General features: G+C 51.8%; 2 protein-coding genes across 2 annotated transcripts in view; both read left to right on the top strand.

The window, feature by feature from the left end:
- The window catches only part of MBTPS1 (membrane bound transcription factor peptidase, site 1), a 65392-nt gene extending 53177 nt beyond the window's left edge, over positions 1–12215 (top strand). Inside the window, exons 19-23 of the mRNA XM_050775043.1 lie at positions 2144–2284; positions 4822–4953; positions 6212–6338; positions 9803–9933; positions 11331–12215. Coding sequence (XP_050631000.1) covers positions 2144–2284; positions 4822–4953; positions 6212–6338; positions 9803–9933; positions 11331–11527 — 728 coding nt within the window. The 3' untranslated portion in view covers positions 11528–12215. The remainder of the gene's footprint in view (positions 1–2143; positions 2285–4821; positions 4954–6211; positions 6339–9802; positions 9934–11330) is intronic.
- Positions 12216–22124: 9909 nt separating this feature from the next.
- Positions 22125–23321, top strand: part of SLC38A8 (solute carrier family 38 member 8) — a 35089-nt gene continuing 33892 nt past the window's right edge. Inside the window, exons 1-2 of the mRNA XM_050775065.1 lie at positions 22125–22341; positions 22750–22940. Coding sequence (XP_050631022.1) covers positions 22752–22940 — 189 coding nt within the window. The 5' untranslated portion in view covers positions 22125–22341; positions 22750–22751. The remainder of the gene's footprint in view (positions 22342–22749; positions 22941–23321) is intronic.

Below are 23321 nucleotides of genomic sequence, written 5' to 3'. Positions count from 1 at the left end.
GTTAAGGATAGTTTTATTAGTTGAAAACGATGAAAAGAGAGGATTTCTCACCTTACTACTTGCAACTGGAATATAGAATTTATTTTTATATTACCTGGAAGGGATTTTTTCCTTTTATCAAAAGCAAGGTTGATCAGTAACTAGATCTGTGTTTCAGAGGGTTATATTTCAACTTTAGGCACATAATGATTGTTTTCACAGTCACTTGGCCACGGGTTAGTGATTCTTTCTAAAAGCATTTCTCGTAGACAGTATCACTTCAGGTCCTAGCTATAAGCAAGGGTTCAAAGCGGTGGTCTCATTGGCTTGTACCCTCTGGAAGATCCTTGTTTTTGGTTGGTGGGTGGGAGAATCAGAAGTAGATTTAAGGATACATGCTTTCTTTTGGTGTTCTACTACAGTGCGAAAATGAAATTTTTTTAAGGGGCATTTTATTCCCGTAAAGACTTTAAATTGAATAATCTTTTGGGTACAAAATAAGAATTTGAAAATAGGAATTTGGGTTATGCCTCATCAGAAAAGACCCTGATGGCAGAAAGAAAACTCCCATCAAATACCATAAGGCAAATGGCGGTGAATGTGTTCCAGTTTCTCCTGACTTCTTCCCTCTTCCAAAGAAAAGCATATTTTTTCTTCTACTCAGCTCCTGCTAGGATTCCTGCACAGAGAGCAGGGAATGTCACGTTTCTAGAGCTACAGACATTTCAGAGGTTATCAACACGGAGAATTCTAGATTCTGATGAAGACATACATCATGTTCTAGTGCTGAGGAAAGCAATTGAATTAGGGGCAGAGACTCCTAGATGATCTGGCGGTGCCACTGATGATGCTGCCTGTGGCATTTATACATTTTTGACTTCTTGATTCATTACAAATTTTAAATTATGTCATCTGGGCAAAGATAGGAGGCTGTGCTGTTGGAATATGTGTCTTTGTGAAATTAATGTAACCAATGTCTTAAACCTAAATTAAAACTATGTGGAAATGCCGGGCGCGGTGGCTCAAGCCTGTAATCCCAGCACTTTGGGAGGCCGAGACGGGTGGATCACGAGGTCCGGAGATCGAGACCATCCTGGCTAACACGGTGAAACCCCGTCTCTACTAAAAATACAAAAAAAAAAGCCGGGCGAGGTGGCGGGCGCCTGTAGTCCCAGCTGCTCGGGAGGCTGAGGCAGGAGAATTGCGCGAACCCGGGAGGCGGCGCTTGCAGTGAGCGGAGATCTGGCCACTGCACTCCAGCCTGGGCGACAGAGCGAGACTCCGTCTCAAAAAAAAAAAGAAAAAAAAAAAAAATATGTGGAAATACTTTAAAAATTAGTTACATTTGTCCTAGTTTTTCATAATAAAACATGAAATCTGGGTATTAGTATATATTACTGTATTCATAGAGAAACCTGTGTGTTTAGCAAGAGCTGCTGGCTGCCCTTTGTGTAACTGTCTGAAAACATAGGCCTTTCAGGATAATAAGAGGAGACAAAATTTAGGTTTTTTTTTTTTTTTTTTTTTTTTTTTTTTTTTTTTTTTTTTTGAGACGGAGTCTCGCTCTGTCACCCAAGCTGGAGTGCAGTGGCCAGATCTCAGCTCACTGCAAGCTCCACCTCCCGGGTTCACGCCATTCTCCTGCCTCAGCCTCCCGAGTAGCTGGGACTACAGGCGTCCACCACCTCGCCCGGCTAGTTTTTTGTATTTTTTTAGTAGAGACGGGGTTTCACCGTGTTAGCCAGGATGGTCTCGATCTCCTGACCTTGTGATCCGCCCATCTCGGCCTCCCAAAGTGCTGGGATTACAGGCTTGAGCCACCGCGCCCGGCCAGGTTTTTTTTTTTTTTTTTTTTTTTTTTTTTTTACGATAGAGGCAGTACCTTTACAATTGTGAATATTATGTACCGCCATGGCAAGTAAAAATGAAAGTGGATAGATATGGAAATACAAAGTGAATTTTGCTAAAACAAATTAATGGCACTTAAGACATTTCTATTCTAAAAGGCTTATTCTTAAGGCTTTTCTGTTCTAAAAATTTGCAATGTCTTAATTGAATATTAGATTTTGTAAATGTGGTTTATTTGTCATGTGGATGAAATCTCAGGCAATAACACTGCTCAGTGGAAACTCTCATGTCTGTTGTTTTTGTTGTGTTGTTTCAGGATTGGAGGTTTTAAAGCAGGAAACAGCAGTTGTTGAAAACGTCCCCATTTTGGGACTTTATCAGATTCCAGCTGAGGGTGGTGGCCGGATTGTACTGTATGGGGACTCCAATTGCTTGGATGACAGTCACCGACAGAAGGGTATGAAAACCGCAAATGGGCTTAGTGACTTCAGCACTCAGATCCTTTCTTCCCTTTGTCTCTGGAAAGGCGCCGTGAGATGCTGGCAGATCAGCCGACGTCTGTTCACTTGAGCCAGGCTCAGCTGGAGACGTTGCAGTCACTTTGATTGCTTGGAATATTTTGATAGGTGTCTGAGTCTGCACACATTTAATAAGCAAAACAAAACTACTTTTTCGGGCCATATTGCTTTTTCTCCATCTTCACCTTCCTGAGGTCAGTGGAGGCGGGATCCCCGCATTCTGGTGGAGAGCCCCTTTCCTGACTTCCTTGGGGCCTGCCCCTCCCAGGCTTCCTGCCCCGTGCTGCCTGTACTTTGTGGGCACTGCCATGTGGGGGCGCCCTTCTCTGGTCTGACACATTCTTTTCCTGGAGGGCTGGTTCTTGGCTGTCCTTCCAGACCTGGAATTTGGGCTTCTCTGAGCTTTTATCAGTGAAGAGCTTTTGTTATCTTGAGGCGTGAAGGGAAGGCAAATGGGCACACCAGTCCTCTTCCCTCCGCTCTTTTTCAGTCTCTCGATGCATCGTTTAGATCAGGGGGCTTAAGGTTGGGCACAGACTATTTTTCTCATTTTGTAAAGGGGAAAAAGAATGGTAAAAGTGCTCCATAGTAAGCACTTTGGTAAGATGAGGACACCACCAGGACTGAAGGGCAGCCTTCTAACGCACTGTGACCACTGGGGAACTTGGGGCAGAGGGCAGGTGGTGAGTGACAGGAACGAGGCCCTGAGAGCATGCACTGAGAGGTGTGTGTGTGCCCCTCCGTTTCAGGCTGAAGTTGACTACATTCCTGGCATTTATGTAAATCCCTAGACTGGGATGGGTCTTTTTAAAAATCAAAAACGGGCTGGGTGCGGTGGCTCACGGCCATGATCCCAGCACTTTGGTAGGCCGAGGTGAGTGGATCATGAGGTCAGGAGTTTGTGACCAGCCTGGCCAACATGGTGAAACCCCGTCTCTACTAAAAATACAAAAATTAGCCAGGCTAATTTTTTTTTTGTCATCCAAAAAAAAAAACCCCCGTCTCTACTAAAAATACAAAAATTGGTGGTGTGTGCTTGTAATCCCAGCTACTTAGGAGGCTGAGGCAGGAGAGTTGCTTGAACCCAGGAGATGGAGGTTGCAGTGAGCCAAGATCGCACCACTGCACTCCAGCCTGGGTGACAGAGAAAGACACTGTTTAAATAAAATAAAATAAAAATAAAAAGTGAGGGTTAAAGTCACAGTTAAAGGAGATTAATGTTTTATCTCCACAGAGATTTTAAGACCTGAGATCTCCTGGTAAGAATCTGTATTAAATTTTAAATGCCTGCAAAGATGGTCCTAGGCCTTAAATTTAAAATGGTAGCTTTTTTAATCTTTCAGGGCCGTTAAATACTTGACCGGAAGCGCCCTTTAATGAGAGAAGAGGACTTAATGGCATTTTTCTTGCATGGATCTTGTCTAGTCCAGGTTGATGTTAATGGGACTTGAAGGGGCAGACACAGGAGAAACAAGATGGAAACAGAAGCTCCAGGTTTCAATACCGGGTGGCGCTTTCGCGCTCAGAAAGGATCCTTTGTGAACAGAAGCTGTTGCTAGCCCAGTGCCTCGACTCTGAGGTGTCCCCGAAAACAAACTGCCCTTTCTCTGTTGTCGCACTTTCAGTGGTCAGGGCCCTGCCGACTCGAAGCCCAGCTCAAGTGAACAGATGCTCCATGGGTGTTGGGCCTTGCCTCCACGCCCTGGGGTGTCAGTACAGTTCCTTCTCCCCAGGAGAGCCTCTGGGACACAGCAGGAGCCATGGCTCCCCGTTCTCCTCTCCCTGTTGCCCCTGAGCCCCCGCTCTCAGGCCCTTCTTTTCTCAGTGGGTGTCACATGGTCTCACTGTCTCTGAATGAACTCTGTTCTGCCCCCATCCATGAGAAGCTGAGTGTGGCACTCAGGCAGTTGGTACAGCCTGGTGGACAGTGGTGCTAACCACTTGGAGCCACGAGGCACTGGGGAGCGGAGCCCTGGTCAGGTCAGGCCTGTGTGTGCCGATCTGGCTGGGCTGGGCCACTGAGAATGCATGTCTTATGAGAATAGGGGAATCTGGAACGTATTGGATTTACTTTGGCCTAAACTCATGACTTCTGAACTCCCATTTCCCCCTCTTTTGGGGACTACCTTAAAAAAAAAATTCCTTTAGAGATTTCTTTTTAAAAGCTAAATTCCGGGCCATGTGTGGTGGCTCATACCTATAATCCCAGCACTTTGGGAGACTAAGGCAGGAAGATCACTTGAGCCTAGGAGTTTGAGACCAGCCAGACCCATTTCTGCAAAAAATAAAAAATTAGCCAGGCATGGGGTCATGTGCTTGCAGTCTCAGCTACTCGGGAGGCTGAGGCAGGAGGATCACTTGAGCCCAGGAGCTCAAGGCTACAGTGAGCTATGATTGCGCCACTGCACCGGGTACAGGAGCGTGACTCTGTCTGAGAAAAAAAAAGAATTCCTGAACAGGCTTGTTGACTTCGCAGACTGCTTTTGGCTTCTGGATGCCCTCCTCCAGTACACATCGTATGGGGTGACACCTCCTAGCCTCAGTCACTCTGGGAACCGCCAGCGCCCTCCCAGTGGAGCAGGCTCAGTCACTCCAGAGAGGATGGAAGGTGAGTGGATGGGCAAGATGCCTTGGGGAGGGAATCGAATCCAGCTGAACATGATGCTCCTTCAGCCAGTGGCTGTGCCTGCCAGCAAGTGGGGCCAGTTTGTGTGCACAGCTGAGCAGTTTTCATAATGGCTGCAGGTAGACCAGCACCCAGCAGCTCTAACCCGCCGAGAGGCCATCCTTAGTCCCCAGAGGGACATGATCGAGGGCCCAGTGTGCAGCTGCTTTTCCGCATGCACCCCGCCCCTCACGCCCCTCCAAGTGTGTTTACCTCCTTTCACAGGTGAGGACACTGGCTCCTAGAGGCCTTCAGGAAGAATCACCGACGTCTAGAGCACTTGCCAGGTCCCAGGCCGCAGGCTGGGATGCTCCCATGGATTACCTCACTGTCCCCTCTCAGTAATCCTGTGAAAATAGATACTATCATTCCCAGTTTCCAGATAAGGAAACGAGAGTTGAGAGAAATTAGATAACTGCCTGAGATCCCCCGGGCGGTATGTGGTGGTGGAGCCTCAACCCGCCTCTGGGGCCTGTGCCGGTGCCATGGGCCCCCTAGCTGCTTGGCACTTAGCGGGGTGGGTATCAGTGCCTGTAAGTCCCTGGTGTGCTGGTCCTTACAGCACTGCCCATAGAAGGATCATGTGAACCACAGGTGTCGTTTAATATTTTCCAGGAGCTGCGTTTAAAAAGTAGAAAGAAACACAGATGAAACTATTTTAATAATATACTTGAGCTGAAGACAAGAAGAATATTAGAATTTAAACACGTGATACCTTATTTCAGTTGCTCGATAGCTACATGTGGTTGGCAGCTACAGTGTTCAATGGTGCAGATTGAAGAAATAGAAAGAATTTTGAAAATGCTGAGTTTTTTTTTATTTGGCCAGAGAATTAAATATTTTAGAAGAGAAGGATTTTTTCTGTGAAACTGGTCTGTAGCTTAGATTCTGCAAGTGTAGCCTTGTGTGTGTCGGTGGTGGTCAGCAAAGGTTGACCAGCCAGTGCCGTGCACGCATCTGCCCATCTTCGAGGAAACAGTTCTATTTTCTCACCCACCTTCAGCAATGGAAACACACATTGTCCGGGAGGAACCAATCAGGCGTGGCTCCTGCAGCACGTGGAGGACAGCGTAACAGAGCACAGGGACTCTGTGCTCTGTTGTGGGAAAGCAGACAAACTCATGATAAAGTCCTCTTTTTTCCTTTGCATTTTAATAATAGAGATGATTTTCTTTTTTGTTGATGTTGTTGCTAACCACAGGAAACCATCTTCATCGGTACTCCAAGGTTCTGGAGGCCCATTTGGGGGACCCAAAACCTCGGCCTCTGCCAGCCTGTCCACATTTGTCTTGGGCCAAGCCACAGCCTTTAAACGAGACGGCGCCCAGGTTAGTGTCCGCCTGTGCCCTTCCACTCTTTCTGTGGGGCTTGTGAGTCATTGCTTTTCTTATAGGAGAGAATGGAGTTTTACTGACGTCACTATTGAATTGTCAGATCTTCAAGTTTGTCATTTGTGGTAGTTATTTAGTGAACCCCGTATTGGCCTTTGGAAATAGGCTCTTTGGTGGTATCGTGCATAAAAAGTGCTTTGGATAATTAGCATTTTGTTACATTTGGTTAATTCTTTTTTAAAAAGCTGTGATCCAACAGAGTGATTTCTTTTTTTTTTTTTTTTTTTTTTTTTTTTTTGAGACGGAGTCTCACTCTGTCGCCCAGGCTGGAGTGCAGTGGCCGGATCTCAGCTCACTGCAAGCTCCGCCTCCTGGGTTTACGCCATTCTCCTGCCTCAGCCTCCCGAATAGCTGGGACTACAGGCGCCCGCCACCTCGCCCGGCTAGTTTTTTGTATTTTTTTAGTAGAGACAGGGTTTCACCGTGTTCGCCAGGATGGTCTTGATCTGACCTCGTGATCCGCCCGTCTTGGCCTCCGAAAGTGCTGGGATTACAGGCTTGAGCCACCGCGCCCGGCCCCAGAGTGATTTCATGTGAGCTGGAGCTCTGAGTCCTGCGGCTGGGGAGTTGAGAGCTGCCGGCTGCAGTGTGTTCCCTGTTTGAGACATTGATGATAAGATACAGAGAGTTCCCTTCTTCTGTCATTCCCGGGGGCCGCGGTTGCAGCCTTTCCAAGAAGAGCATGCTTCTGTGTCATTATGTCCTGTGCTGACTGTGACTGGGGGTGAAAGCACCTGCCTCCGATGACAGGCTGTAACCTCTACTGCTGTCACTGCACTCCTGGGTGCAGTGCCGCCCGCTCCCTTCTCCAGCTCACTAACTCGGCTTCTTCATTTGCATTGTTTCCTTTCCGTACCCAGTGTTCGAGGTGGCTCTGCTGTTTCCCCCTACAGCTAAGGCGAGCCAGCTCGGTGTGACTGGTCCTTGTTTTCTCAGATCCCACCCTCTCACTTCTTCTGTGACGTCCCTGGCCTGAGCAGGACAGTATCAGAAGAAAGGGGGAGCTTCTCCTGAGCAAGGGGATGAAGCCAGGGACAGCTGTCAGAGCTGTGCCCCTGGCCTGGCAGGCACACCTCCCACCCCATCAAGCGGGAGTCTTGCCCTCCGAGCCTCCCTGGCCACCTGGTACCCGGCCCCTCTCCCCAAGCCCCTCAGGCAGGAGGCTCCCTTCCAGACAGGCCCCCTTTTCCTCCAGTGATGGTATGGGGCCAGGGACAGAGGCCACCCTCCATCCTGTAAGGTGAAGAGGAGAATGCCCGTGGGAAGGTGGTGAGGCCGCCTTCCGCCTTTACTGCTCATCATAAACCAAAAGTGCTAAACACACCACGCACTGACCATATGTCTTCATTTCGAATATGCTTAATAGAACACAGGAAAATGGTAGAATCATCACGTTGTTTCATCAGCAGCTTTCTTTCTGAACCTTAATTACTGGGTACTTTTCCATTCCAGTTCACATCTCATCATTTAAAAATTTCTGATAAGTTTCCATTTTTGCATCCTATTTATTTATAACCTTCTATTAGCCTAGCATTCAAACCAGAGTTTATATTCCAGCCATGGTCAGCAATTCATCCTCAATGAACAGTGTTAGCTGAAGTTCCAGAAACCCAGTTATTCTCCACAGTGTTGTTCAGGACTTGAAGCAGATAACAATGTCCTTTCTATCCTTGGCTATCTACCTGTTCACATCAAATAATCCATCACATTCTGGACTGGCTCATCCAGCATGTTGACAATGGACAGCTCCTGGAATTTGATTTTTACAGTCAGTCAGTAATTCCTCCTTCTCAGTACGCCGCTGGGTTTTACATTTATCTTGCTTTTCACATCTTGTTGAAAATTATTTTCAGTCCCCAGAGACCTAGATCGACGTATATTCTGAGTCTCTAAAAGAGATCTGAGACCAGGAGACAGCTCCAGATGCCTGTCAGCCCAGTGCCGGGGGCAGGTTCCCGTCTGTGGAGTGGAGAGGCGCTTTGCGTTTCTTTGTCGGGCATCAGGTGCCCATACCTAGGGCAGCTGTGGAAGTGTCAGCGTCCTCCCTGAGAGGAACCCCTGCGCCGGTGGCTCCGCAGTCCTTCCATCAGTATGCTGTAAAGCAGCCACATGGTAATGGGTGTGGACTGTTACCATGACTACTCCACTAGAAAGTGCCATCACCAAAGAATTAGATTCTGGAACAGGATGTCACTGTTAGAATGGAAATATAGCCCGTATATATTCAGCTACAAAGTCATAAAGCCTAAATGTCATTGATTCCATAACTTAACACTGTCAGTTTAATTTTCAGACTGATTAAACCTGAAGTGTAACATTAAATCCTATGAAATAGGAGAGTTATAATGAGTGCTCACTGGTATTCAGGCAGTTGCCGAGCTGGGAGTATCGAGTGGGAGTCTCCCTCTTTCCTGCCTAAGAAGCCTCTGCTCAGACCAGCCCTTGCCTGCCAGCTTGGCGTTGACTTTCAGCCTAGGTGCTGATAGGACTGGACATCTTTGCTTTCACTTGCCCAGAGTGAGAGAGACAGGCCGACAGTTTCCAAATGACTCAACAACAGAAAAACAGAGAATTTTTCATTGGCAAACTTACTGTATTCTCCCCTCACTGAAGCCAGAGTAGTGTTTTTCCCATCGCGCTCTTTGCTCTAGCAAAGATCCGGTGTCCTCCCAGGCTCTGTGCCGCTGTTGCCAGCGTATCAACCTCTCTGTGTTCTTTGGGTCTAAGTTGTATTGGCCTGAAGTTTTTCAGATCCCAAAGTTAATAATGATACTGTGCACCAGAGTGCAGAAAGCGCACTCGTTCACTTGATCATCCCCCACTGCGGGCGCGGCAGATGGGGACCCCGCGTTTCGCTGCTCAGACTCTCCCCACGGTTGCTTCCTTGTATGTTTCCTATTCTCCCTCTAGACAGCGGTTTCTTCAGAGACAAAGATGCTGTCTGGTTCCCGGCACCGGTTTGCCCGCTTCCTTATATGCAGTGGTTGTGGAGTCACCATCGCCTCCGACTGCTCCAGGCCTTAGGGAGAGGACCTCGATGGCCCCAGGCTCATGTCCACCCGGCAGGCTTCAGCTTCTCCTGCCCACAGGCTCCTTCCAGGGCCTCACCATGAGTGTCCTTCCGAGTTGCTTGGTCATGTTGCCAGCTTTATGCAAAAACAGGCTCATGCTGGTCATATTATAAACTCAGTAGAATCTCATGAACAGGGACTTGATTTTGATCTTTCTCAGGACCTGGAAACGGCCACCACAGTTGCTGTTCAGTGGCATTTAGGTAGACGTGGATGCAAATAGCATTTCACATCTCCCTGTAGATCACTTTCTCTTTCTTGGGTTTTAGTTGAGCTTCCTAGACTAGTACAATGGCTTATTTTTATTTTGTTTTAATCTATTTTCTGAAGTAACCTTTGGAAACATCAGAAGCTACTCTCCATCGACCTGGACAAGGTGGTGTTACCCAACTTTCGATCAAATCGCCCTCAAGTGAGGCCCTTGTCCCCTGGAGAGAGCGGTGCCTGGGACATTCCTGGAGGTGCGTTCTCGGGTGCTTTGTTATTGTGCTCAGTCATCCTGTATTTTGTTCAAGGGAGTCTCTCTCCCTCCCTCCCCCAGGAGGCGGGCCAGACTCTTCCTGTCTCTGCCTTCGTGGGAGCTGTGGTGGCCTTGGCTCTTGGCTTCTTTTGTGGCACAAACCAGCACGACCAAGGGCAGACCTGAGAGATTGAGATTGTTGTTTCCCTTAGAAAATGCTACCTAGATTTTCACATTGGAATTTCTTTTACAACGACCGGGTGATCTACTTAAAGATGTTCAAAGTAACTTGCACGCTCTTTATGAAAGTTCTGCCAGCCACCTATTATGTCCCTCACAGGACGCCTGTCTGCTGGTTTGGGTCCCAGCCAGTGGCAGCAGCCGCCCTGGCTCCCAGCTCTCAGCCCAGAAGGCCCTTCCAGTTCTCTGCCCTGCTCCCCCTGGGAGGGACTTGACTGAGCTGGGGTGGTCTCATCCTGTCTGTCTCTGCGAGGATCCGATAGACTCTGAGGGCAACTCGATAGACTGCCTGGGGCAGGTTCTTCTCCACTACCCAGGGCAGTTGGTACCAGGCCTTTCCAGCAGAACCTGGGCAGGTCTTTTGCTCTAGAGTCCCCTGTACTCTTCCAAAGAGTTTACAGCTACCAAGGGGAGTTTCCCTGGGTTCCAGGAATTGTCCAGAAATGGGATCAGGAAGGGGCACCCTTGTCCGTGCAGTCCAGGCCTGGACACTGCGTGGTGGTGGTGGTACCAGGGTCCTGAGGGCCTTGTGCGTAGGTCAGGGGGTGCGCTGAGGGTAAATTCCAGAGCCCTTAGCATTGCCCAGTCAATCGTATTGACATTCTGAACCAGGGGTCTTCTGATGGCTTCTCCTGGGTTTCAGCCACACGTCTCCTCCATGGAGGGCTTTCCCCAAAGGCAGGGCACTGCCAGTGGTGCTGCTTCCGCCACGCCTCCTTTCTTCTCCTCCCACTCAGCTGGAACCACAGGCCCCTCCTTCTCCCCTGGATAGAGACGTGCCCATCTTCCTTTGTTTTTAGGGAAACACAGAGCGCCTCTGGGCCTCCCTTCGGTAGGTTGTGATGGAAGCAGAGCTGGGCCTGATCATCCACCTGTGGGGAGCCCAGGGAGGAGGAGTAGCAGAGAGCCCACTGAGCCCTCTACCCCGTGGGAAGTGGCTTCTCCACGGACTGGGAACATGACTGCCCTTTGCTCTCATCCACTGTTTACTGATGGCCTGGGTTACTTTAGCTAAGGCTTAAAAATGATGCATGCCCTGCAAGCCCAGCTAGTGAAATTAGCTCGCATTTAGTTTCTGATGAATCCAGCTGTCATGGAAAAAGGCTGTCACGGTAGCTCTGTGGCGTTCCTGCCTGTTCACCGTCTGTCCTCTTGCAGGGATCATGCCTGGCCGCTACAACCAGGAGGTGGGCCAGACCATTCCTGTCTTCGCCTTCCTGGGAGCCATGGTGGTCCTGGCCTTCTTTGTGGTACAAATCAACAAGGCCAAGAGCAGGCCGAAGCGGAGGAAGCCCAGGGTGAAGCGCCCGCAGCTCATGCAGCAAGTGCACCCGCCAAAGCCCCCTTCGGTGTGACCGGCAGCCTGGCTGACCGTGAGGGCCAGAGAGAGCCTTCACGGACGGCGCTGGTGGGTGAGCTGAGCTGTGGTGGCGGTTTAAAAGGGATCTAGTTTCCAGCTGCAGGTTTGTTAGAGTCTGTTCTACATGGGCCTGCCCCCTGTGATGGGCAGAGCCTCCTGGTACATCGAGAAGAATCCTGTGGGTCCCGTCCCGTCAGGAGGGACTCAGAGGCTCTGCTGCCAGTGAGACTTCCCGCCGGGCAGCTGTGCGCACCAAAGACTCGGGAGAACCTGGAAAGGCTGTCTGGCGTCTTCTGACTGGAGGGGAAGGATGTACTTTCCAAACAAATGATACAACCCTGACCAAGCTAAAATACGCTTGTTAAAGGCTATTTTCTATATTTATTGTTGGGAAAAGTCACTTTAAAGACTTGTGCTATTTGGAAGCAAAACTATTTTTTTTGTCAGTGGAATGCGGTTTTTTTACTCTTCCATCATGAGGAACAACATAGATTCCATGATCTTTTTAATGATAGGACAGACTGAGATTTGAAGGAAACGTACACCAATCTGTGAAACATAGACCTTCGCTTTATTTTTGTAAGTATCACCTGCCACCATGTTTTGTAATTTGAGGTCTTGATTTCACCATTGTCGGTGAAGAAAATTTTCAATAAATATGTATTACCCGTCGGAAGCTTAAAGATACTGTGTAACGGACTCTTTCCACTTGTCCCATTTATCTTTGATGACAGTCTGGAATGGGTTCTGAATCAACCTGCTAATTTTGTTTTTATTGAGACATAATTCACATAACATTCTCCACTTTGTAGTGTAGAGCTCAGTGGTTTTTGGTGTACTCACAAGGCTGTGCAGTTTCCAGAACATTTCCATCACCCCAGAGAAAACCCCACTCCCACCCCAAGTCACCCCCATTCATCCCCTGCCCCCAGGTCGCCGGCAGCCAGGCTGCTCTGTCTGTGGATTGGCCGGTTCTGGACATGTCCTTTCAATGGGATCACACAGTACGGAGTCCTTGGCATCTGACTCTCTTCACTCCGTGTCATGTTTTCAGGGTTCATTGACCAGTGCTGTAGCAGGTATTCAGACTCATTCCTCCTTGTGGCTGAGCAGTGTCCTGTGGGGTGGCTAGACCAGTTGTGTTTCTCTCTTCCTCAGCTGGTGGACATTTGTGTGTTCCCACTTTTTTGGCCGCTGTGAACAGCGCTGCTCTGAGTATTTGTGTATGGGGGTTTGTGCGAACGTAGTTTTTTTTTTTTTTTTTTTTTTTTTTCTGTTGGGAGTGTACCTGGGTATGAAATCCTTCTTTGTGTTTAAGTTTTTGAGGAGCTCCCAAAGCCGCTGCACCATCTTGCATTCCTGCCAGCAGCGTGCGAGAGCTCCACTTTCTCCACATCCTCGTCAGTACCTGCAGTTCCCCGTCTTGTAAAAATGCTGGCCATCCTCGTGGGTGTGCAGCGCTCTCACTGCAGCTTTCACTTGCACTGCCCTCAAGACTAACAGTGTTGAGTGTCTTCTCATGTGTTTATTGCCCATTTGTCTGTCTTCCTTGGAGAAATGTCTGTTCAGAGCCTTTGTCCATATTTTAATTGGGTTGTCTTTTTATTGAATTGTAGGAGTTCTTAGGTGAGTCCCTTATCAGCGATGTAATTTGCAGATACTGTCTCTTGTTCTTTGGCCTTTCACTCTCTTGATGCCATCCTTTGAAATAGAAAAGGTTTTCATCTTGAAGTCCATTTTTTCTGTTTTTTCTTTGGTTGCTTGTGCATTAGGGGTCATATCCGAGAAAGCATTGCCTGATCCCAGACAGCCTGTTAATCTTTGATCCCCACCTGAACAGGGTGTTGTATGCTGACTGGCTGAGCACCAGTCCACACAGCAAAGGCAAGGGTGACTGGGAAGGAGGGCAGAGGCCGTGCAGGGTGCTGCTGAGGTCATGGGCAGAGAACATCCTGGCCCACGCCAGGATGAGGGTAACACCACACACCCAACACACAGCACTCGGTGGTGTGGAGGCCCCTGGCTAGGGCCCACAGCAGGATGAACTGGACCCAGCAGCTTGAATCTAGGGCCAGGGCCATGACATCCTCTCCAGGATCTCCAAGGCAGACCCCGGCAGGGGAGGAGCCGCCGGGCCGTCTGTCCATTGTGATTCTTTTTGTCCCTGGCAGGTCACGTGCTCACCTTGCGGCTGTCACTGCACTCTGCTGTCGGTGCTTCGAGAATCCGAATGTGTTGCTGAGGTCCCGTGAGGCATTCGTTCCTGGCCGAAGGGTGTAGGACCTCACAAGCAGTCCGAGGGCTGCAAGCATCTGGCACTCAGGAGCCCTGCCGTCCTTAGTAGGTGGCTGTGGCTCTGAGCCACTCTCCTTATCCACACACGGGTCTTCCATGCTGTTGGCTCTGGAGCCTCTCGTCTCACAGGTCTCCACAGGTGCAGGCTGCTCACTGTCTGGTGCTCAGGACCATAAAGGACAGGGTTATGTTAAAGGTTTTGCCTGGAACTAGGAAGTGAGGGCCCTTTCTGTCCAGTTGGCGGAATGATGTCATGAGGAGCTGTGTGCCAGGCATGCTATGCTAGTTATAACACGTGTTTTTGTTTCATTCCCCACACACTGTAAGGTGGGCATCACTGGGCCCATCACACAGGTGAAACGGAAGCCTGGAGATCAGTCATCACCTTGTCCAGTCATATAACTAGTAGCCAAGGCAGAATTTGAACTGAGGTTGCCCTCAGTTCCAAAGCCTGTGTACTTAACCCGTGTTCTCTCCTGCTGGTGTCTGTGTGATGCCCCATGTCTGTCTCTCTCTAAAGGGACAGTGACACACCAACAGGATACCTAGATGCTGGGGGGCCTTGGGACAGAGTCTGAGAGGATTGAGTAAAGGAGCAGGTGAGGGTGAGCCTGGAGAGAATGCCCCCTGGTGGAGAGTTTAGGTAGAAGGGGGATTAGGTCTCCGGGAGGAACCAGATCTATGTGGTCTGCTGAGGTGACTGGGTCTGGCATTCACATGTGCCACCCAACAGAACAGGCCCTGGAGGGACGCCCCCTTGCTGGGGGGCAGCCGTGGGATTCCGGGGTCTGCCTTGGAGGTCCTGGAGAGGATGTCATGGCCCTGGCCCTAGATTCAAGCTGCCTGGGTCCAGTTCAGCCCGGCCACTCCTGCTGTGGGCCCTAGCCAGGGGCCTCCACACCACCGAGTGCTGTGTGTTGGGTGTGTGGTGTTACCCAGGCTGTGTGCTTAGCCGTGTGCCTGACAGCCAGTGCTGATGTCAGCCATTACAGGGACACACGTGCCTGGAGGTTGAGGCCACGTTCTGTCACCTGGGCCCACTCATGTGGTCCTCGGCTGGGCCAACCCCCACTTCGAAAGGATTCCTTTTTGCCCCTGGCGTAGACTCTCACTGTCCGAGTGAACAGCTACATCTTTTTAACAAGCCAGAAAAGGCCAGCTGGCAGTGACTCTGCCTGTAATCCCAACACTGGGTGGCCGAAGCAGGAGGATCACTTGAGGCTAGCCTGGCCAACGTAAGCAAGACTGTCTCTACCAAAAAAAAAAACAAAGAACGAAAAAGACCAACCAGCCACAGCCACAGATAGACCTGGGGTTCACAGGGGGCCTGGGGACCCTGAGCGGCGTCAGGAGTCATCCTTCGCCCTGGCTCTCTCTGGAGACTCACGCAGTGGCCCCGACTACAGGAATCTTTAAGATGAGATGCAAATAGTGACTCCCCCTTTGGCCCCCTCCCCTGTACAGGACACTCAAGTCTAGATCTTCCTTTGCACACACACTTGTCCTTTCCGTGCAGAGCATGTCCCACATACGATGGCTCCGAGGAGACCTCCTGGGAATGCCACGCACAGTAGGTGAGCCTGGCCCACAGTGACGGCCCTGGGACCTGCTGAGCCCTCCTCTTTGTGCCTCAGGCCAATGGTTTGTGGACATGATCCCACCCAGGGCTCTCAGATCCATTTTTCAGGAGAAACCCCAGGGCTGGCCTAGGCCTGAGCTCTGAAGCCCTCACTGCCAGGCTGCCTCCCTCCCCGGCGGGGGAGGGTGCTGCCTACTGGAAATAACGCGAGGGTTAACTTAGACTTTGATTTCACAGGACACAAAATACAGAGTCAAGGACATGCAAAAGGTTTGTCTCTCTTTTTATATACAGATTAGATAGACGTTTCTAGAGAAATATTGAAATTCTTCATTAAAAACATGGCTGGTGCCACCCCCTTAATTGGATATTAACTCATGGAATATTGGTTTCATTTGCTGGTAACAAGGAGGCATTGCAGGTAAGTGTGCTAGAAATACAGATCCCCGGCCTCACCCCAGCTTGACTAGATCATCTGTTCCTTGGGAAGGGACTAGGAATCTCTTTTAAAAGCTCCCCAGAGCAAACAGCGACTGGAGCTGTGCCCCAACAATCCCTAAGCCTCTGCTCAAGAGAACTGAAACCAAGCTGTTCAGACAAAGACCTCTGTGCGGAAGTTCCCACCTGCACTACTCGAAGTAGCCAGAAGGCGGGGCCAGCACACACGCCCAGCAGTGATGGCCACATGGACAAAGGTGGCCTCTCCATGCCATTGAACACGGCCATAAAAAGAAACGAAGTTGTCACACATGCTCCCAAGTGAGGGAACCCCAAGAACATGCTGAGTAAAAGAAGCCAGACACAGAAGGCCACATCATGTATGATGAAATATCCACAGTAAACAGATTGCACAAAAACAGGAAGTCGATCAGTGGTTGCCAGGAGCTGGGGGAAGGGATGTGCCTTTGGGGCTGTTGAAATGTTCTGGAATGAAATAGTGGTGATACTGGCACAACATTGTGAGTACTTAAAGCCACTGGACTGCACACTCTAAAATGGTAAGCCCCAGATGGAGTTAAAGTGAATTTTATGTCATGTTAACTCTTAACACACACGCTCCCTCCGCAGGAGATTCTTGTCGACAGGCGGCCCCCTTGGGAGCCCTGGCTTAGAACCTGGAAGAGGTTCTTGTGCCCTTCGGACCCCCAGTGTCAGTGTGGACCCAAGGGGTCAGAACCCCATGGATGAAGACCCTGTGGGCTCAGCCCTGGCACCATGCCCTCCTCCCTGCCCTCTGCCCCCGGCCCGTGTTGGCTGCTCACCGACCCCCGCTGCACCCCCTGTGTTTTCTCCATTGGACACAGTGGCAGGAGGAGAGTGAGCCTGAAGGATTCTTGCTTTCACTCCCACAGTTGACCCCCTGACTGCAGCTCTGGAGACAGGCCCCAGGCGGGGACTGCAGGATGTGACAAGGCCTGTGCCCTGTGACTGTGTCTCCTGAGGGACCTAGCTTCTGCTGCTGAGCCCAGAGGGAGCCCATAGGCCTGTCCTCAGAGCTGCCCAAGGGTCGGAATTCAGGATGCAGAGCCCGCCAAGCTTGTCCTCTCAGAGCTGCTCAAGGATCGGAATTCAGGATGCGGGTGTGTGTGGGTCCTACGGCCACCTGGACAAACTACCACAAATTCAGTGGCTTAAAACATATTTATGCTCCGGCCGGGCGCGGTGGCTCAAGCCCGTAATCCCAGCACTTTGGGAGGCCGAGGCGGGTGGATCACGAGGTCAGGAGATCGAGACTATCCTGGCTAACATGGTGAAACCCCGTCTCTACTAAAAATACAAAAAACTAGCCGGGCGTGGTGGCGGGCGCCTGTAGTCTCAGCTACTTGGGAGGCTGAGGCGGGAGAATGGCGTGAACCCGGGAGGCGGAGCTTGCAGTGAGCCGAGATCACGCCACTGCACTCCAGCCTGGGAGACACAGCGAGACTCCGTCTCAAAAAAAAAAAAAAACAAAAACCATATTTATGCTCCTACGGTTCCAGAGGTTGGAAGTGCAAATTCAGGCTCACTGGCCTAAAATCAAGGTGTTGGCAGGGCTGCTTCCTTCCTGAAGCCCGGGGTGACAACCCATTTCCCTGCCTTTGCCAGCATCCAGCGGCCCCTCCTCCCTCCTCCAAGCACACCCATGTAGCCTCTGCTGCTGTCTCCACGCCACTGTCTCCTCTCTGACCTCTGGCCCCTCCTGCATCCGTGTTAGAAGGACACTGATTACATACAGAGCCCACCTGGGTAGCCCAGGGTCCCTCCCCACAAGGTCCCCGATCTCATCTGTGATGCCCCTTTTTGCCATGTGGGGTAACATACAGGGCCTGGAGGTTGGGATGAGGACACCTTTGAGGCCATCATTTCACCGACCACAAACGGTTTCTCTATCCCTGTGACATCTGTCTCCCATCCCAGGACTTTGGGCCTGTGACATCTGTCTCCCATCCCAGGACTTTGGGCCTGTGACATCTGTCTCCCATCCCAGGACTTTGGGTCCCTGGCAATTGCTGCAGGTGGGGTCCCTCTGCCATCTGAGAAGGTAGACGCCAGCTCTGCTCCAACATACTGGGCTTGCTGAGCTGCTTACTAAGCAGCCTTGGCGGGCCAGGCCCGGGGCTGAGAGCTTCGGAGAAAGGAGGGGCTTCAGTCTCGGGGACAGCAGGGTCAGCGGGAGGCCCTAAAAACGGTTTTCTACCCTCACAGCACGGTAGACCCTCCTGAGGGAGGTTCGTAGAAATTCTGACTGCCCATAATCCCAGCACTTTGGGAGGCCGAAGCGGGCAGATCACCTGAAGTCCGGAGTTCGAGACCAGCCTGGCCAACATGGTGAAATCACATCTTTACCAAAAATACAAAAATTAGCTGGGCATGGTGGTGCACATCTGCAACCCCAGCTACTTGGGAAGCTGAGGCAGGGGAATGGCTTGAACCCGGGAGGCAGAGGCTGCAGTGAGTCGAGATTGTGCCACTGCACTCCAGCCCGGGCAACAGAGTGAGACTCTTGTCTCAAAAAAAAAAAAAAAAAAATTCTGACGCCTAGTGCCACCCCGGGCCAGTTTAATGTGCAGCTCTGCGGGTATGCCTGGCATCTGGAGTGTGAAAAGTCCCAAGGCAGTTCTTGCATAGCTAAGGTTCAGGATTCTGTTCTAGAAGCTCCGAATTGGGCCCAAGTGAAAACGGAAATTTGGATAATGGAGTATGGCACACACTTCCTTTCCAAGCTCAGCAGCTGCCACGTGCCACTCCCGGGCTGTGCGCACCTTCCACGGGCCCTCCTGACGGCCCCAGAGAGCAGGTGCCTGTGTCCTCCCATTTCGCAGGTGACCCGAGGGAGGCTCGGGCCTGAGACCCCAGAGCCAGGGTGACGATACCATGTGCTGCAGCCGGCTAGCTCCTGAGGCCTGCCCTTATCTGTTCTCTGGAATTTTCTGGGTTTGTTTTTGTTTTGTTTTTTGTTTTTGAGATGGAGTTTCACTCTTGTCGCCCTGCCTAGAGTGCAATGGTACGATCTCGGCTTACTGCAACCTCCACCTCCCAGGTTCAGGTGATTCTCCTGCCTCAGCCTTCTGAGTAGCTGGGATTACAGGTGCCTGCCACCACGCCCAGCTAATATTTGTCATTTTAGTAGAGACAGGAGTTTCGCCATGTTGGCCAGGTTGGCCTTGAACTCCTGATCTCAGGTGATCCGCCTGCCTCTGTGTGAGCCAGAATTTTCTATCAGACATGAGCAGAAAGGTCTGGGGAAACTATCAGAGTCCACTTTGTTGTGAAAGTTCCTAAGCCTGTCACCTGACACAGACTCTGAGGGAGGAAGGGAGGGGTCCTCAGGAGCTCCCTTGGTGGGGTGGGTCCCCACACCACAGGGGAGAGAGGCCACCCCGTGCTGGGCTTTCCTGTGCAGGGTGCAGTGTGGGCCACGGCCGGCAGCATCCACACGGGCACCTCTGTGTGGCCTCCTTGTGCTCCTGCTGCACTGGAGCCAGTGTCAGGTCTGGGTGGGCTGGGCCGACTAAGCAGAGGGTGGCCGCCCGCCTGCCGGCCCACCGGCTGCAGATGGGGCCCAGCAGGGAAAGGTCACGCAGCCCTGTGAGGCCGGCAGAGAGTGGATATCAAAGCTCCTCCGAATTAAGAGGTTTTCCCCATTGCTTGGAATTTCACAGCCCAGTGGCCAATTTCTAAGTCATGCACGTTAATGGACCACTAATGAGGGACCCACCGGCAGGGACAGGGAAGTGTCCCCCCAGCCCCAAGTGGAGATTAAGGACTACAAAGCCCCCAGCCGCCCTTTATCTCCTTTCTCAGGAGGCTGGATGTGGGGGGAGTGGGACTGACTTGGCCTCTGTGGCAGGCCGGGGAGAGCTGTGTGAATACTCCGTGTGGCCCCCACCCTCTTGCAGCCTGGGCAGTGCACAGGCCCTGCCTGCAGTGTCACCCGCAGCCCCCGCCTTCCCTGCTGTGTCCAGTGCCATCTCCACACGGTTTAGTGACCCTCCAGCAAGTGAGACACAGAGTTTAAGCGTTTTCCCAGCTCAGCGCTGACGTAGGTCTCTATCCTAGGGAACCCCAGTCCCCTAGGGCCCTTCCCGGGAGCACTGGCTCATGCACCTGCCACTGGAGTCTCCACTTCCCAGAACATCCTCCCAGCCCTTCACCAATGGTGCACAGACATTCCCTCAGCCCCCACACCTCCAGGAAGCCCCTCCAGATTCACCTTCATTCTCGGGTATCATAGTCCAGTCCTTCTCCCATTGGGCTGGGGTGGCTTGTCTCATCGTGAGCTCCCCACGGGACCGTCCTCTTCTCTGGAGGAGCCTTCTCTTTCACCTTTGAGCTCCAGTGCCTGCATACAGTAGGTGCTCAGTCAATCAGTGTTTGTTGAATGACTGATGAGAACTCAGATCTCAGATGTGAGGGGTGTAATGGGCTGGATGGTGGCCCCCAGTAGACATATTTATGCCATGTCCTGGAGCCTGTGACTGTTACCTTATTTGGAGAAAGGGTCTTTGCAGATATAATTAAGGATCTTGACATGGGATCATGTTGGATTATCCGGGTGGGCCTTCCTGAAAAGAGAAGACAGAGGAGAAAGCGTGGGAAGATGATGCTGGCAGAGACGGCAGCGATGCAGTCACAAGCCAGGGAGTGCCTGAGCCCCCAGGAGCTGGAAGAGGCAGGAAGGATCCTCCCTCCATGGCGTCCAGAGGGAGCATGTCCCCATTTATACCTTGACCAGCTTCTGGCCTCCAAGACCGTAACAGAATAACTTTCTGTTGTTCTAAGCCCGAGTCTGTTGGCAGCCTCAGGAGCCTAATACAGGGGAACAATCAAACGACGCTCCCTTTCCTTTCTTTTCTGGCGTCTGTGTTTTCATTCATTCATTCTCTCACACACTCACTCATTCAGGCACTGTCAGAATCCTTGTGGGGCCGGCGGCCCTGGGACATTGCAGCCTCTGAAAGGAGCCTGACTCAGGGTGAATCCCAGCCTTGTTGCTTGTCAGCTGTGATGCTGTGAGCCACGTGCTCCACCTGCCTGAGCCCAGTTCCTGCTTGGTGCGGGGTGGGAGTTGGGGGGAACAGTGGGGACACGCGCTTGGGAATCCACGTGACCTTATCCAGGCCGGGTTCTCAGCAGCACACTTAAGCAGCAGTGGCGTCAGTGCCATCCGGGTCACTGTCCAGCCTCGAACTCCGGGACTGCAATCCCGGCTCCCTTTACTTGCCCCTGCTGAGAAGCCAGCCACCGACTCTGATGGTTGGGCATTCATGGAGCAGCCGTTGTGTGAGCCACAGAGGTTGGAACCTGCCAGCTCATCAGAAGGTGACAGGAGTCAGGGGGTTGAGACCGTTAGAAACCACATGAAAAAGAAGCCTTTGGGGATGATCTGGTGTGGGACAGATAAGGACTGATTAGATGCAGCGGGGGACTCTGGGCATTGAAAATGTTTAACTGAAAGCAGTGCTTCTCAACAAGGGGCCGAACCAGCAGCATTGGAGTCACCTGCGAACCCGTTAGAAAGGCAGGTGCCCCGGCCCCGCCCCCGACCCGGAGCTGCTCAGTCAGAAACACGGGTTGGGGCCTGGTGGTCTGTTTGAACAAGCCCTCCGACGGATTCTGATGCAAACTGGCATTTAAGAATGTGGGTGAGAAGGAGCCTGGGTTCCGGGAATAAACAGTCAAATTCCAGATCTGACCTGCATGTGCCAGCATTTTCCGGAACGGGGCCGTCTCGGATATTCTGGCCCCTTAGCTAACCACGTATCAGTTTGGAGAGATGTCTCACTACTCAAGCGTGGCCTAGGGACCAGCAGCCGCCGCCGCCTCCAAGCTTTCAACAAGCCCCGTGGGTGACTCCTGTGCATGGGATTAGCTCTCAGGCACACCTGCTGGAGTTGGGCGGAGGAGGTAAAGGAAGCCACGTTGGAGGCAGCACCTGCAGACAGTGGAGCCTGTTCTGCAGCTGAGGAGGCTGGGCTCAGTGCGCTTTTCACACCCCTTCCCTTGGGCTGGGGGCCTCGGAGAGGCATCTGAGGTTGGAGGTGCTGCAGAAGCTGCCATGAGATCATGATGCCTGCTCCCCGGCCCCATGTTGCTACTAGCTGAGCTCCCTGTCACCCTCCAGGGCAGCTGAGAAAGCTCCACCCCCGGGGCCGGGCCTGCAGGGGGCTGGAGAGAGGCGGGAGTCTTAAGCCTTCCTTGCTCAGGTCAGAAGTCTCAAAAGCTGCAGATTCTTGGGACCCATGGCCCTGACCACTTGTTGCTGTCCTCCTAGGTGTGGAGGGGCCTGACTCTGACACACACTAGCTGGGGCTCCTTTAATTAATGACTCACCCACCCCTCCAAACTAGAATCTTCCTTCTCCCACCCCTCTGGCCCCAGGAAATGCAGCTGAGCCACCTGGAGTGAGCCTGAGTCCCATCCCCAACAGCCAAGGACTGTCTGGCACCTTAAAGGTTGGATTTGGTGGTCAGGACCAGGGACTGGGGCTCTGTCTGTACAGAAGTTTGGCTGGAAGCAAAGGAGGTGGATGGGAATGTGGGGAGAGAGGATTGATGGGGATGAGGAAGGTTGGGGGTTTGGGAGAAGAGAGAGGGGGGAAGGGTGAGGCGGTTTTGGGGTCTAGCGGGAGGGCAGGAGTGAGAATAATGTAGGTAGGGAATGGGGGAGAGGAAGGGGGACCAGAAGTCACAGGCAGATGCATGCAGCACCCTTTGGAAAGGGGGAGCCGCTGCCAAGGAAGTGGGCGAGAGCGGCTCAGGGAGCTCTCACTGAGTTGGGGAGAGAAATAAGGATACCTAGAACTTAGGGAGGGAAGAAAGCGTGAAGGTCATGCTTTCTCTCCACCGTTTTGCTGCCTCTAGCCATGGAGGGACAGACCCCAGGAAGCAGAGACCTTCCAGAAAAGTCTCACCCTGCCGCGGCCGCTGCCACTCTGTCCTCAATGGGTGCCGTCTTCATCCTCATGAAGTCCGCGCTGGGAGCTGGCCTGCTCAACTTCCCCTGGGCCTTCTCCAAAGCGGGCGGCGTGGTCCCTGCCTTCCTGGTGGAGCTGGTAAGTCCCCGGGAAGTGAGTCCAGGGGACGGGTACGAGGTGGCTTTGGCTTTTCTGGGTGGGGTTCTCTGCATTGCTTCTGCGGAGTTGCGTGTCCTGTAAGCTATAGCTTCGGGGTTTTAACTGCTATCCTGCTCAGCTAATGAGGGGAGAAGATAATCCCACTGTAGCCCTGGGGCGAGAATATCCCCTATGGGCCCCGGTGATGTCTGATACACAGCTCCTGGGATGGAGCTAGAGGCGTCGCAGCTCCGTCTGTGAAGTGGACATTTCACCCGGGAAGGAGGCTCTCTGGGCACCCTGCCTGGTCAGCTGCTCTTTCTTGCCTGCTGGTCTCAGCTCAAAAACTAAAGCTGAGCCAGGCATGGTGGCCCACGCCTG

The sequence above is a fragment of the Macaca thibetana genome, chromosome 20 (assembly GCF_024542745.1).
Source record: "Macaca thibetana thibetana isolate TM-01 chromosome 20, ASM2454274v1, whole genome shotgun sequence".
Taxonomy (NCBI): Eukaryota; Metazoa; Chordata; class Mammalia; order Primates; family Cercopithecidae; genus Macaca; species Macaca thibetana.
The sequence above is the reverse complement of the archived record's forward strand: the minus strand, read 5'-3'. Positions and strand labels throughout refer to the sequence as shown.